This window comes from Oryzias melastigma, unplaced genomic scaffold (assembly GCF_002922805.2).
Source record: "Oryzias melastigma strain HK-1 unplaced genomic scaffold, ASM292280v2 sc00184, whole genome shotgun sequence".
Taxonomy (NCBI): Eukaryota; Metazoa; Chordata; class Actinopteri; order Beloniformes; family Adrianichthyidae; genus Oryzias; species Oryzias melastigma.
In genome coordinates, this window is record NW_023416879.1 from 615236 (window position 1) to 629342 (window position 14107).

At 42.4% G+C, this 14107-nt stretch overlaps 1 protein-coding gene across 1 annotated transcript in view; it reads left to right on the forward strand.

Annotated features, from left to right (window-relative positions):
- LOC112138620 (transient receptor potential cation channel subfamily M member 1) overlaps positions 1–14107 on the forward strand; it is a 44186-nt gene that overhangs the window by 16261 nt on the left and 13818 nt on the right. Inside the window, exons 12-21 of the mRNA XM_036210709.1 lie at positions 706–756; positions 1234–1374; positions 1745–1774; positions 1852–2144; positions 3520–3748; positions 4193–4318; positions 4379–4510; positions 5178–5306; positions 9421–9672; positions 9797–10056. Of these exons, the coding sequence (XP_036066602.1) occupies positions 706–756; positions 1234–1374; positions 1745–1774; positions 1852–2144; positions 3520–3748; positions 4193–4318; positions 4379–4510; positions 5178–5306; positions 9421–9672; positions 9797–10056 (1643 nt within the window). The remainder of the gene's footprint in view (positions 1–705; positions 757–1233; positions 1375–1744; positions 1775–1851; positions 2145–3519; positions 3749–4192; positions 4319–4378; positions 4511–5177; positions 5307–9420; positions 9673–9796; positions 10057–14107) is intronic.

The following is a 14107-nucleotide window of genomic DNA, read 5'->3' on the forward strand; positions in this document are numbered from 1 at the left end:
CTCTGTTTTTTGACGCTTTACTCGGGGTCCTCTTACAGACTACCTAACAACGGGCCTGGAAGTAGTCAGACTGTGTGATAACGTTCTAGCTTTACCAAAGTCACTGAAAGCTGACAGTGCGTTCGAAAAATGACGCCGTGGGGGTTTCGCGACAGGGCCCGATTAAATTAAGGGTGTGGGCGTTTTGTCCGAGCGCAGACCGCTCCATGGGACTCAACTTGCGCCGATACCCTAACCTTGACTTGGTACCGCTGCATCCGCTGCTGGGTTAGGGGACAGTTGCGTGTCTGGTACCGCCTCCGATACCGGGTTAGGGTTGCGGCGCGGTCCGTGTCCCAGAAGCAGACCTGGGGGTTGGGGAGCTGTGATTTAATCGGAACAGCCAGGACCTCAAATTTTGACGAATTAAGTACACCCAAAACATCAATTGTTGACACGAAGGGGCCTTTAACCATTTGTCAATCTGTGACGACTTGGGAATGAGCATGTGTTGGCTAGGTGGGTGGTGGGCCGAGTTGAGGTGGGGTGAAGGTAGGATAAATATGTGTACATGACTTATTAAACACACCTGATGCAGTGTCAGATCTTTTTACAGTCGCATTTGTTTTTGATCCTGCCCTGTGCGCATGTACATGTGTGTCAGGAATGTGGACACGGGTATCTACACCAGGTTTTTTTTATTATGTCTCTGTTGGGTTTCTGCAGAAATTGGGACCAACCAACACGCTTCATTTTCTGGTCAGAGATGTCAAGAAGGTAAGTGCTACATTCAAACCAGGCTAAACCTCAGTTCTGTTTGATCCCCTCAACACCACGAGCTGATTGGTACCGTCAGCAGACAGTTCAGTCTTTTATTTTGAGAAATAAAAATAGAGTAGAAAGTCTGTGCAGATAGATTCTTACAGAATCTGGATCCAACCAAATTAAATCTCTCTGAGAATAGTCTTTTCAGGTTCTAGGCCTCTGTAGTTCACTATCTAGTTTGCAAGTATTCAACTCAACATTAATTATCTGAAATCACATTAATTATGGAAATGGTTGAAGAGATATAACTGTCAAAAGTATGTCAGAAGTGAGACACATCTGCAGTCCAGTTTCAGTGCATGGTTCTGAGGCTTGTAATACTGGGCACCTTCACAAATCAAGGCTCAGAAAAAAGAATACAGAATAAAGACAAGGAGCAGATGCCTAAAGTCAATAATAACAAGCCTCATCCACTGACGTGTCTTTCAGGGGAATCTACCACCAGATTACCAGATAACTCTGATCGATATTGGGCTGGTGTTGGAGTTTTTAATGGGCGGGGCCTACCGTTGCAATTACACAAGAAAAAGTTTCCGGACGCTGTACAATAACTTGTATGGCCTTAAAAGGGTAAGTAGTAGCAGTGCTGAGATTGTTCTGACCAGCATCGGGGATGGAAAAGCATAAGTGTAACTTTAAAAAGTTAGCAATTAAAAGAAGGAAACGCAAATACTCAACTAATCCTCTTTTTTTGTTGTAATGATGGATACCTTAGCCATTACCCATCACCAGTTATCAAAAATGACTAATTCTAAATCTAAGTATCATTTTCATCCAGACTTTTCCAGTGTATGAGCCAGCAAGACAAGATATTCTCACAAAAAAGTGTCACACAACACTTGTCCTCACAAGTTTACAAGTACAAGCACAAACAAACACCCAACAGGGGAGGGCTTTGTCCTAATGTCCTGTAATTTCTCCTACTTTCTGTGTCTTACAGCCCAAAGCTTTGAAGCTGCTCGGCATGGAGGTACATATAACTTGTGTGCAAATCAAACTTTAGATCATTATAAGAAGGAAAGCTGCTCATCTGTTTCGTCTCTGCAGGACGATGAACCCCGAGTTAAGGGAAAGGGGAAGAAAAACAAGAAAAAGGAAGAGGAACTTGACATTGATGTGGACGACCCAGAGGTCAGCAGGTTCCAGTATCCTTTCCATGAACTGATGGTGTGGGCCGTGCTAATGAAACGTCAAAAGATGGCTCTGTTTCTGTGGCAACGAGGGGAGGAAGCTATGGCCAAAGCTCTGGTGGCCTGCAAGCTTTACAAGGCCATGGCCCATGAGTCCTCCCAGAGCGAGCTGGTGGATGACATCTACCAGGACCTGGAGAACAACTCCAAGTGAGTCCCCAAAACTATAAACTTTATTCAGCTGTTGTGACATTAGTTTTAGTGGTTAGGTGATGAAAGTGCAAGCTGCCTTAGACCACGACTGTTACTATTACTATTGTAGGGTCCATTAACAGCTGCTATGCTGTAGTTATACAGGACAAAGATGTGAACACATTCATGAAACTTAACTTTATTTTAACAAAAAAGGATTTTTAAAAACACAAAGTTAAAAAGGCAAGACTGAGTAAGAAATGATTTGTGGACTGGTAAAAATATTGTGATGTTCTAGATCTGTCAGTAATGATGGTCTTCTGGTGTGAAGAATAAGTGGTTCCACTCCCAAAACAGAAACACACCAAAAAGACCAAAGTCCAATTTACTTCTACCATGAAAGGACAGTTAGATCCTTCCACTTCTCCAGATAGGACATAAGCCTTAAGCTCTGATCCCACAACAAAACATGTAGTCATTAGCAACAACAAGCCGAGCAACAAAACCCTCAGGAACGAGCAAAGCAACAAGACCAATTTTTTGGTGTTCTACAAATTATGATTTTTTTCAAGACTTCTGAAAAAACAAACAAACAATTTATAAAGAAGGAAAAAGAAAGTTTGTCAGGCATCAGGCAAGTTTAGACAACTTCTGTTCCATAAGCCGTCAGTTAAAAATGCTTTCATGTCTAACATTGGTTGTTTTTCGGTGCTGTGAAATCTGAAAATCAAGCATAAAAAATCCAAAAGGGCAAAAATACACTTTCATCGTTGTGCTCTTCGATCATTTGTTCAGTTTTGAATTGAAATATTCTGAATATTTCCTGTCAAAAGTTCTCAAATTTGACATTCTCTCAGAAGCTGTCAGCAGTCAGAGCTCTGTCTGCCACCCTAGTCACCGGCGGGAGCATCTCCAGAGTATTAACTCTACATCTCCCAGCAGCCCTAGCGCACACTCCCCAGTCAATCCCTACCATGACACTTGAGCACTGCACAGAGCCTCGCTCAGTACAGATTATTTTTTATGTCATTCCTCTAGCATAAGCGGTGTATCCTGATCTGATGTTCTGTTTCCTCTGACACTTTGCCTGCCCCTGACCCTCTACGCCACTCTGACTACTCTGGCTGGATCTCTGATATTCCCTTGCTGGTGTCTGATCTCTGCCTGTCTGACCCTGCTTTAGCTTTAGCTTTGTGGACTTTTAGCTGTACTTGTCATTCTGTCTGTACGTGAAATCAGCTGTCTGCTCCTTTGTGACAGAAGCATCTTGTCAGATATACTGTAGCTTCAAAATGTCAGCTCACTTTCAATTTTCTACACCCTACTTCTCATGCTGCCTTGTTTGAGCTCCCCAGGAGTAATCAACAGCAGACACTGCTGTAATTCTGTGCAGAGAGTTTGGTCTGCTGGCCTACGAGCTGCTGGACCAGTCATACAAACATGATGAGCAGGTGGCCATGAAGCTCCTGACATATGAGCTGAAGAACTGGAGTAACTCCACCTGTCTGAAGCTGGCTGTGGCTGCCAAACACAGAGACTTCATTGCCCACACCTGCAGCCAGATGCTGCTTACTGACATGTGGATGGGCTGCCTAAGGATGGGAAAAAGCAACAGCCTCAAGGTACCAACACCCACACAAATCCCAATGCACTGGCTGTCACCAAAGGAAAGGCAAGTTTATTCAAAGTGCTTTACATAAAACATTAAAAGAAACAATCAAAAGAAATAGTAAAAATGTGATAATTAAAATAAAAGGAAAAGAAAGTAAAAAGATTTTAATTTAAAACAAGCATAGATAAACTTTTGAATACATATTAATCAAATGCAGCTGAGAACAGGTGAGTCTTTAACTGGATTTAAATACACTGAGTGTTTCAGCAGATCTAATGTTTTCTGGAAGTCTGTTCCAGATCTGTGGTGCATAGAAGCTGAATGCAGCTTCTCCATGTTTAGTTCTGACCAAAGATAAGAACGTTTACATTCTCTTTGTTAAAGTTCTGTCCTGCTGTTTGTCAGTGTCCCAATGTGGCTCATATGTTAAACCTGCCCCTTGTCCCGTCTCCAGGTCATAATAGGGATCATTTTCCCTCCTGCAATCCCACTGCTGGATTTCCGACTCGGGGATGAAGCTTCCCATCATTCATCTAAAGACAGTTCTGATGCAAATAATAAAGACGACAAAACCAACAAGGTACAAAACAAAGACACAGGTGTTTATATAGTAGTTTGGCTGATGCATGGTTTCTCCCAGGAGGCTGCATCAAATGCTGACAATATGTCAAAGAAAGGAGATGAGGAAAACTGCAAGCACCAGAGGGTTCCTATTGGCAGAAAGATCTACGAGTTCTACAACGCTCCGTTCACCAAATTCTGGTTCAACACGGCAAGTACATATTCATAGTCATCTTAACATCAGGCCTCGAGGCACATTATCCATCTCTGAGGCACTTTTCACAGACTGTCATCACCTCGAAGCTGCTGTAGTGTGCACATGTCAAAGTTGAGGCTCGACCTGGCCTCATGTTTGGATTGTATTATGTTTGGACTTTCATTCATTCATTGGGTGATAACATCGGATAACTGTGCCACCAATACAAAACAAATCTCACAATGCACTAGGTGTTGCAAGTTGAAAGTTTGAACGCATCTGAGACTAATGAGCATCCAGCAGAGCAGTGGACAGAGCTTTAATGAATGTTTCCGCTTGATGCTGATGATGTTCTTTGTAGAAAAATGTTGCTAATTATAAAACTTTTACTGAAAAGCTTTAGAAAATAAATGCAACTGATTCTGTATTTCCTGTCTTATAAGTTTTGTCAGTTCCATTACTGTATAGCACAAAGAGGCAAACTGAGCTTTAATACAAACTTCAGTTTACACTTCTTTTTGCTATGGACACATCAGTTTGTTTTTTATGTTTATTAATGTATTTCAATTTCGGGCCGCTTGTTTTGTCTTAAGTTTAAGAGCCCTGTTGTAGCTCAGGTTCATGATGAAGGTGAGCTGACTGAATAATGTGATGGGAAGTGAATGCTGACTCTGTGAAGCAGATCTCCTACCTGGTATACCTCATGCTGTATAACTACATCATCCTGGTGAAGATGGAGCGCTGGCCCAACCTGCAGGAATGGATTGTCATCTCTTACATTATCACACTAGGTCTGGAGAAGGTTAGACAGGTAAATGCCACAAACACCTGGTCTCCACTTCTTTATCTGTCAGTAAATCATTTTAATTGATTTCTTTTCCAGGAAAGAGAGTGAAATTAACTAATTTTCAGCACATTTTCTACCTGAGAGTGTCATTATCAGAGGAAAACAGAAGAGGTGGTGGTGATAATACCATATAGTTTATTGAAGATTGAGATGTTAATTGGAAGAGGATTTTCCAGGGTGCAGGTCAGAGCAGAGAGGTGGTTTCCCAGGGGATGAGTGAGAACAAGCGGGGTGCAGGGTTAGACTGGAGAGCTGAAAAGACAAGGAATCCAAATTTAAGAACAGACCAGGGTTCGACAAAGCTCAGAGGTGGGCTTAATACCATCACAGATAGCTGACAGACAGGGTGATGGCGTATTAACCGGTCTTAAGTACTGGAGGGTTGATGAGTTGCAGGTGTGTCAGAATGCCCTGCAATCATCCTGAACGCCAGAGGAACAAGAAACATCAGCAGTGGCCAGGAGAGGGAGACAAAGGGATTGGGAACTGTCAAACCATGACAGAACAACAAACACTTGTATGTGATGACTATGAAAAACCCACCACAAAGTATTCTGTTCGAAAGTAAGGAATGCTGGGAACTCTGATTTTAATGTTACTTTTCAAAGCCCCATAAATTACATGTGGGTTAAGGTAACAAAATAACAAACAAACATGATAACTGCAACAAAGCTCCTTTCTTACCCTAACAGAAATCTAAAGCTGCGTTCACACTGAATTCAATTTGCACATCAATTTTGCCTCCACTGCCTCTCTTTGAACAAGCATCAAATTCACTTGTCGACGTTTGTCCAAAAATGAGTTCATAAACTCAACACTACCTACTTGTTCGGGAGGAGCTACTCTCAAAGGTTTTTAGCCTCATCACTACATGGAAGCATTTGCCTTCTGTTTGTATATCTCATTTACATTGCATGAAAGACAGATGATGCTGATAGATCAGGTTTATTTATTCTGAAGAGTTCTACAAAAGCATCAGTAATTATGTCTTCATCCTGCATTCATGAGATCATTCAGAGGTTATAACTGAATTCCTTCATTACTTGAAGCTCTATACAGTCAGAGATTTCCCAAAGTAAAAACCTAATACATAGGAGGAGTTTACAAGACCATTAATGAACCCACTGTGTCCTGATGAAGAACACGTACATGGTTTATGATAAATAAATGTGAACACATTTTTTTCACATTAAAAATGTTTCAAGCGCATTGCATTGTGACCTATATTCTCCATTCTTGTGAGTATTGATGCACATTCATTTTTTGCAGAGAGAAATTTCAAAAGCACTGGATTTTTAGATGATAGATTTGAACAGCTCCATACAAGGCTGAATGTGTCATGTTTAGAGTTAAGAAAAAAAAGTAGCTAATAAATGGTAAATCCTGTATACTTGTATTGTGTTTTTCTACCTTTCTCAAAGGCCAAAAGCATTTTATAGTCACTGACACATTCACACACTGATGGCAGCTCCACTGTCAAACACTGGCGTCAACCTTCCACCAGGGGCAGGGTGGGGTTCAGAGTCTTGTCCAAGGACACTTTAACACATAAGCAGGCAAAGTGGGAATCAAACCCAATCACTGATTGGACATCCAGCACAATGAGAACTGCTTATCGGGAGGGGCTCACAACAGAGCTACAGCGAGAGTTGGCGTGCCTCGATGAGTGCTTGACTCTGGACCCGCTCATTGCTCTCGCACCATCAAACTCGACAACCTGCTGAGGACCTGCTGACCGTAGAACCCAGACTCAGTGACCACAAGCCTGTCTCATCATAAAGGGGTCTCAGGTTCCTACCACAAGCTCGTGCATCTTGGCTCCACGGCAGTCTGCAGAGCCACACCTGCAACCTCGGTCCAAATCTTGCTCCACGGCGCTCTTGAGAGCTTGTGAGTGAACCTACTTTCACCTTTACTCTGCCAGTGGCCCTGTGCTTTGACAGCTGCAAAGTAGAGAGTCAGGCCATGATTGACTCTGGGGCAGCAGGAAACTTCACTGACTTGTCTTTCGGCCAAATTCACTATGTCCCTCTGCTGACCTGCGATGCACAAGTGGCAGTTACCGCCCTCAATGGTTGGCCACTGGGGTCAGGACGAGTCAATTTCCTGACTCAGGATATTACGCTGATTATACTGGCTCACCACCAAAAAGCCCTCGGTTTCTTCCCCATCAAGGCCCCCTGCTGTTCCATTGTCCCTGGTCTGCCTTGGTTGGAGAGACATGACCCCACCGTCATCTGGTCGGATCGCAGGCTGTCCTTTACATCCGGTCACTGCCAGCGTCAGTGTCCCGGGATCACAACAAGGCCTACAAACTGTGCATCATCTCGTCTGCATCTTCTTTGCCTTAGTTTAGATCTTTGACCAAAACGCACTGCTGCCAGACTGTTGCACCACACTCAAAACACATCATAGGACCAAAAATCGCATCTGTACATTGACGTATCATTGTAACAGGATGCCCCTGGCAAATCACATTCAGTGTGAATGTAGCTTTAGATTTGTTACAGAGAATGATCACTCTTCTCTGAGACTAACATTAGCTTGAGTCTTTACTCTGGAAGAACCTTTTCTACATTGAATGAGGGAAAATTCACTCATAGTGGAGTTTCCTGGAGAACATTTGATGGTTCCATCTCCAAATCAACACTCACCACCAAAGACCCTGCGCTCTTTTCTTCTTTTGTTTAAGGATCTCTGAAATAACTAGGGTTGGGCACCGATGGGATCTGATGCGGTTCCGGTGCTACCGCGGTTCTTTTGTTTCGGTTTCGGTTCCCTTTCGGTGCTTATTGCGGTACTTCAGTAATAAAAAGTAATGCCTTTATCTTCCTAAATCCAAAGCAGAACGGCTTCAAACAAGCGCAGACTCCCTCCTGCTGTGCAGCTGTGCGCACGTAATATAAAGCATAATATAAAACTCCGTCTTAAATAAACTTAAACGTCCTTGAAATTTTAGCCTGACATTTTATTAAATTAAATCAGGAATGTGGCATTTATTTGCAGTTGTTTTTGGGCAAAAGCAATATTTTATTTCAATAAAATAAGGCGGAAGATAAATGTCAATCACACGGCTGCAAAGCGCAGCAGATGATGACGACCCGCTGTGGTGGTGGGCGGAGCCGAGCCGAGCTTTCTGCTATTAGCAGCCCAACAAGGAGGAAACGATTCATTGTTTCATTTTGGGATGGGGCTCCAGCGTTGTTTAAAAATTGCGGAAACTCCACTATTCACAGCGAAAGTCCCGCCCACCGACGTTGCTGTCAAAATCGTCTCCGTCAGCGGATGTGTCATGCCTGCTCTCAATGTTTCCTGGGTCCTCCTCACCGGGCTCTTCTTCTTCTTGACCCAAAATGCTCATGCTAGCTCCGGAGGATGTGCTAGAGTGTGTTCCTTCACGCTTTACACCCCTCCAGCAGTGAAAGACCGTGCAATTTTCTGCATTTAGTGCAATCCCATGCGTGGTCAAATGTTTGCTGAGATTTGAGGTGTTACCTCTGCCACACGAGATAATCTTGCTGCATCGGTTGCACGTGGCTCAATTTTCCGTTTTTGCTGTAAAATAAAGCCAGACCTTCGAGCGCTTTAGCTTCGGCATTTTAGATGCGCGCGCATGCGCTGTTGCCGGTTTTATATGAGCCCGCCCACGAACACAAGAAAGTAAATAGATAGGCTGAATCGTAAAAAATCAGAAGGGAGTACAAGTGATTGACATGTCCACAGACAAATGAAACTTCAATGAAATTTGGAACCGAAATCCGGCACCGTTTGCAGCCGCATCTCTCGGTTTCGGTAGAACCGCGCAAATCATGACGGTTCCTACTTGGAACCGAACTTCGGTGCCCAACCCTAGAAATAACCCAACATTAGTGTTGAACATATGATTTCCTGGCCTCTAAGTGGACACTCTGTCAATAGTCCACAAATCTGTTATAAACTGTTGTCACAACTGAAAAATTCTTTACCAGATGCAAAATGCAACAAATTACATGAAAACTTTTGGTAAGATGAAGCCTTGCTTTTGAAGATTTATCTTTTGTCTGAAATACACACCTTTTACCCCACTCTCTGATGGCAGATCCTGATGTCTGAGCCGGGGAAGCTGAGGCAGAAGTTTATTGTTTGGTTAGAAGATTACTGGAACATTACAGACCTGGTGGCCATCTCGGCCTTCTTGCTGGGCCTCCTGCTTCGGCTGCAGAGAGAGCCCTACATGGGCTATGGACGTGTCATCTACTGCGTTGACATCATCTTCTGGTACATTAGAGTACTTGACATTTTTGGAGTCAATAAATACCTGGGGCCCTACGTCATGATGATCGGAAAGATGGTAAGATGCAGCTCAAGCATTCATTCCACTGTCTAACACTCAGCCTTCCATTTGCTTTCTCAGAGCTCTCATAGCCACTGCAATGCACACTGCTCAGGGGTCTGTGTCTCCTGTGTGTCTCCAGATGATAGACATGTTGTACTTCGTGGTTATCATGCTGGTGGTGTTAATGAGCTTTGGCGTAGCTCGGCAAGCTATCCTCCATCCGGACGAGGAGCCCACCTGGAGGCTGGCTCGCAACATCTTCTATATGCCGTACTGGATGATCTACGGAGAGGTGTTTGCAGACTCCATAGATCGTAAGACTAGCGTCCATAGTAAGACACTAGTTGGTCCTCAACCTTTCCTTCATCTACCCTCTCTTTGTCCTTTTGTTCTCGTCCTGTCTTAACCTTATCAAACTTTCAGTTCTCATCTTGTCTCCAACATTCAGGGGCAGTAAGATTAGTGCCATTTTTGAGTTAAATTAATCAACTTGTTTATTTGAAATAGGGCAGCGGACATAACTCAATATGTCAGCATAAGCCTCAATGCAAATGAGCCATTGTTAGCTACAGTAACTAGTCAATTTTCACATGTTGTCCTAAGGCTGGTAAGAAAAGTCAATAGGAATGACTCACATAAACATACAAGATAAGCATAGAACAGTGGCAGTCATACAGGTGTCCAATACAATGTCATGGTGGAGTTAACAAATCCAGTTTGGACATGAATACTCTTCCTGTGTGAGCAGTACTGATGGGATTTTAACCAGTTTTTAAGGACTGAATAAATGACTGACATGGATCTGCTTTGAGTTCCATGACTGTGAGCTTCTGATTAACACCAACGGTTGACTGAATTTAGTCCTGCGTCTCTGCAAGGTATAGTCTTCTCTTGTGGCTCTGTGTTACATTTGCAGAGATAAAATCAATTAAACAGGGTGGAGCAATCCAATTTAAGGCTCTAAAAATTAAGTGGGTATCAAGAGACACCTGATAACTCTCAAAATGATATACGTAACTAAAAAGTGACAGTAGTGATCACATATCGACTTTCAGTCAAGAAGTTTCAGTGCTTTCTTGAAGAGAGTTTATAGAGTGTTCGAGGATTGGGGACCATGTAGTGGATTAATAGTTTATGTATATGAATATCAATGCATATGGTTTTGTTGATCCCAAGCAGAGAAGATTTGATATGCCTGAAGTTTGACTAATTAAATGTTATAATATATACAATTCTCTAACCATGCAGCTTGAAATCTTAATTTGAATCAAGATTACTTCTAAATACCTCAAGTGTTGTACCACATCTTACTTCTCTGTATAAATGAGCACAAATGATTGTTCACCCCTTCTGGTTATTAAGAGAAAAACCTGCAGTTATGATGCAGTAATGGCCAACATACAGCAAAACACCTGAGCATGTCTTAATCCTTTTTGCAATAGATAGAAGCCTGCATTTACATGTGGTACTGACAAGTCTCAAATTTAAAATGATAAATTCAACTGAAAGCAACTTTAACAAGAACCCATCAATCCATTTTCTTCTTCTTCTTCTTCTTCTTCACCTTTCGGCTTATCCCTTTCGGGCACAGCAAAACAGCACCCACTGTTTTGCAACAGTGATTTGGCAGTGATTTTTTACGCCGGATGCCCTTCCTGTCACAACCCTGTACTTGAGGGGCACAGGGACCCAGTTAGGGAGCAGCGTCAAGGGTCTTGCCTAAGGACCCAATCTGGGTGAGGATCAGTGCACACCACGGGGATTGAACCCAGGGCTCCTGCGTGGAGCCCTACACTTAGCTCACTGAGCCGTCCAGCCGCTCAATCCATTTTCTTAACCTGTTGTAACCCTCACAGGGTTGCTGGAGCCTAACCTAGCCACCATTGGGCAAAGGTGGGGTACACCCTGGACAGTTCGCCAGTCTGTTGCAGGTGGACAATCACACACCTAGGGACAATTTAGAATCATATATTCACCTATTATGCATATTTTTTGAATCTAGGAGGAAGCCAGAGTCCCTGGAGAAAACTCAAGCATGCATGAGGAGATCTCAAAAACCTCCCAGCCAGGACAGGAACAGGGGTCTTCTTGCTGTAAGGCAAGAACTCAAACCATTAATCAAAATGAACCAACAGATTCAGGCTTTGACTTCTAAAAGGTTGGAGTGGCTAAACATGCTCATGTAGATTGTTTTTGAAAGAAGTGATAATGATGGGAAATACATCACGGTTTTATTGGCACTTTGAAATAAAAGAATCAGACTCAGAAATTTTATTATAAACAAAAAAACAAAAACAAAAAAATTCCCTTTGACAGTTTGTACTAGATGTTTTTAAATTGTCTTGTTCTTCTCTCCCATCTGTTTTGTCCCCGTCTGATCTTTACTCTCAGATCATGATGTTTTCACCTTAAAAGTGACCATAGACTAAACTTTTGTTCCATTTGTGCAGTGAACTTTGAATGTCTCGTTGCAAAGCCCTTCTCTGATGGATTGTTTTCTGTCTGCTCTCACTCTGCTGCTGATGGCCAGTTTATGCCATGGAAATCAACCGTGAGTACAGAGGCAGACAGTTCATGTCAGTGTGTTGGTAGTTACCAATGACAGAGGCAGCTGTGTTGACTCCTGAACCAAACGTCACTCTGTGTCCTGCTGCATTTTCAAACATTCTGCTCTTCAATTAGGCAGTGACTGCCACAAAGCTCACATTTGCTGTGTTCTTACAAAAGAAAAGGAAATAAAGACATCACTCCACCTGAATTTTGGGTAAATTGTGTTATGACATTAACCAAAAAAAGATTTTCAAGCTACATAGTATTCAAGATACCATTTCCACAGCAGTAATTTATTGAGTTATGAATGTTCATGATAAATTTGAGAGTTCAGAAGTTCTCAAACTTTTGTTCACCATGAAGTAATTTCCGGTTCCGGGTCACGAGCAGACGTGTGTCTCCAGCTCTCCTCAACTCTTCGGCTTTTAAAGTCTTTTAAAGTTGCCTATAAGCGACTTTAATCACCGAGCTGCAGCTACCGCAACGAGGAGAGTTGAACATGGCACCGAAGTAAAATTTTGAAGCCGATTTGGCAGAGCTCAAAACCATTTTAGCCGACATCCAGGCTAAGCTAACCCCAGCAGTACTCTCTGAATCTAAGCTAGCAGCCCTGCTGGAAGCTAAGCTAACACCACTGCTACAACTCCTGGAAGATTTCCATCAAGAAAGGGCACGTAACGAACAACGAGATAATCGCCAATCTCCTGAGAGAAGGATGCATGACATGGATCAACAGGCACGGATGAATAATGTGATTCTCACGGGACTTCAACTACAACCCCGGGTGCGGCCTGGTGCTACCAGCGCTAGCATGGATGCTAACGGAGCTGAGACGGGAGCAAACGTGACCGTGGAGAATCAAGTTGGAGTATTTCTTGCGTCTAAAGGAATTTCCTTGGACCCAAATACTGTGAGATCTGTCATCCACTTCCTCGGAGAAAGAATACGGATAAACCAGCGATCCTGATCAGGTTTGTGAATCGAAAGAACAAGATAGCTCTGATGAAGCAAAGAAAACACCTGAAGGGGTCTGCTGTCTTTCTTAATGAACATCTTTCTAAATACCATGCTGATCTGGCAAAGCTCGCAAGAATCCTACGATTGAGGAAACAGATCCAGAGCACGTGGATTCTGAACTCCAGAATCTTTGAAAAACCACTTGGACCACCGGACCTTACGAAGCCTCTGGAAATAAAATCCATGAAAGACTTTGAGAACTGTGGGATTACGCCTGTCTGACCCTTTAATTTAAGCAAAATGAGAAATGTGAACTCAAAAACCGCTGGATGTGAACTCTGACCCGATTCTGAGCTCATTTCTCTTGAAAGGAGTCCTTCACAGTCTCTCAGTCATAACAAGAACGATTACGTGGCCTAAGCTGTGATGTAGCACTGACTCTGCTCAAATTCCGGATCTTTTTCTTTTCAACTTATTTTTTGTGTATTATAATCATTCTGTGATAAATACAATCTGCACAAATTGTATTTTTTGTCAATTAGAATATTTTATTTTTTTTCTCCATTAACTAATGAAGATGATTTTTACTTATTACTTTTTCCATTTTTATAATCATTCTTTGATTAATACAATCTGCACTAATTGTCTTTTTAATGAGACTCTCGATCTTTACTGGATTAGCAAATGAAGATGATTTACTTATTACTTTTTGTAATATCATAATTCTTTGAATACAATCTGCACAAAGTGTCTTTTTGTCAATGACAATATTAGATTATTGTTACTGATTAATATAAATGATTTATTGTGGATGCTTTGAAATTTACATAAATTATATTAATGTTTAATTGCCTCCTCTTCTTTTCCTTTGGGCTTTTCCCTTCAGGGGTCACCACAGCGAATCAGTTTCCTCCATCTAAGCCTGTCTTCAGCATCCTCCACT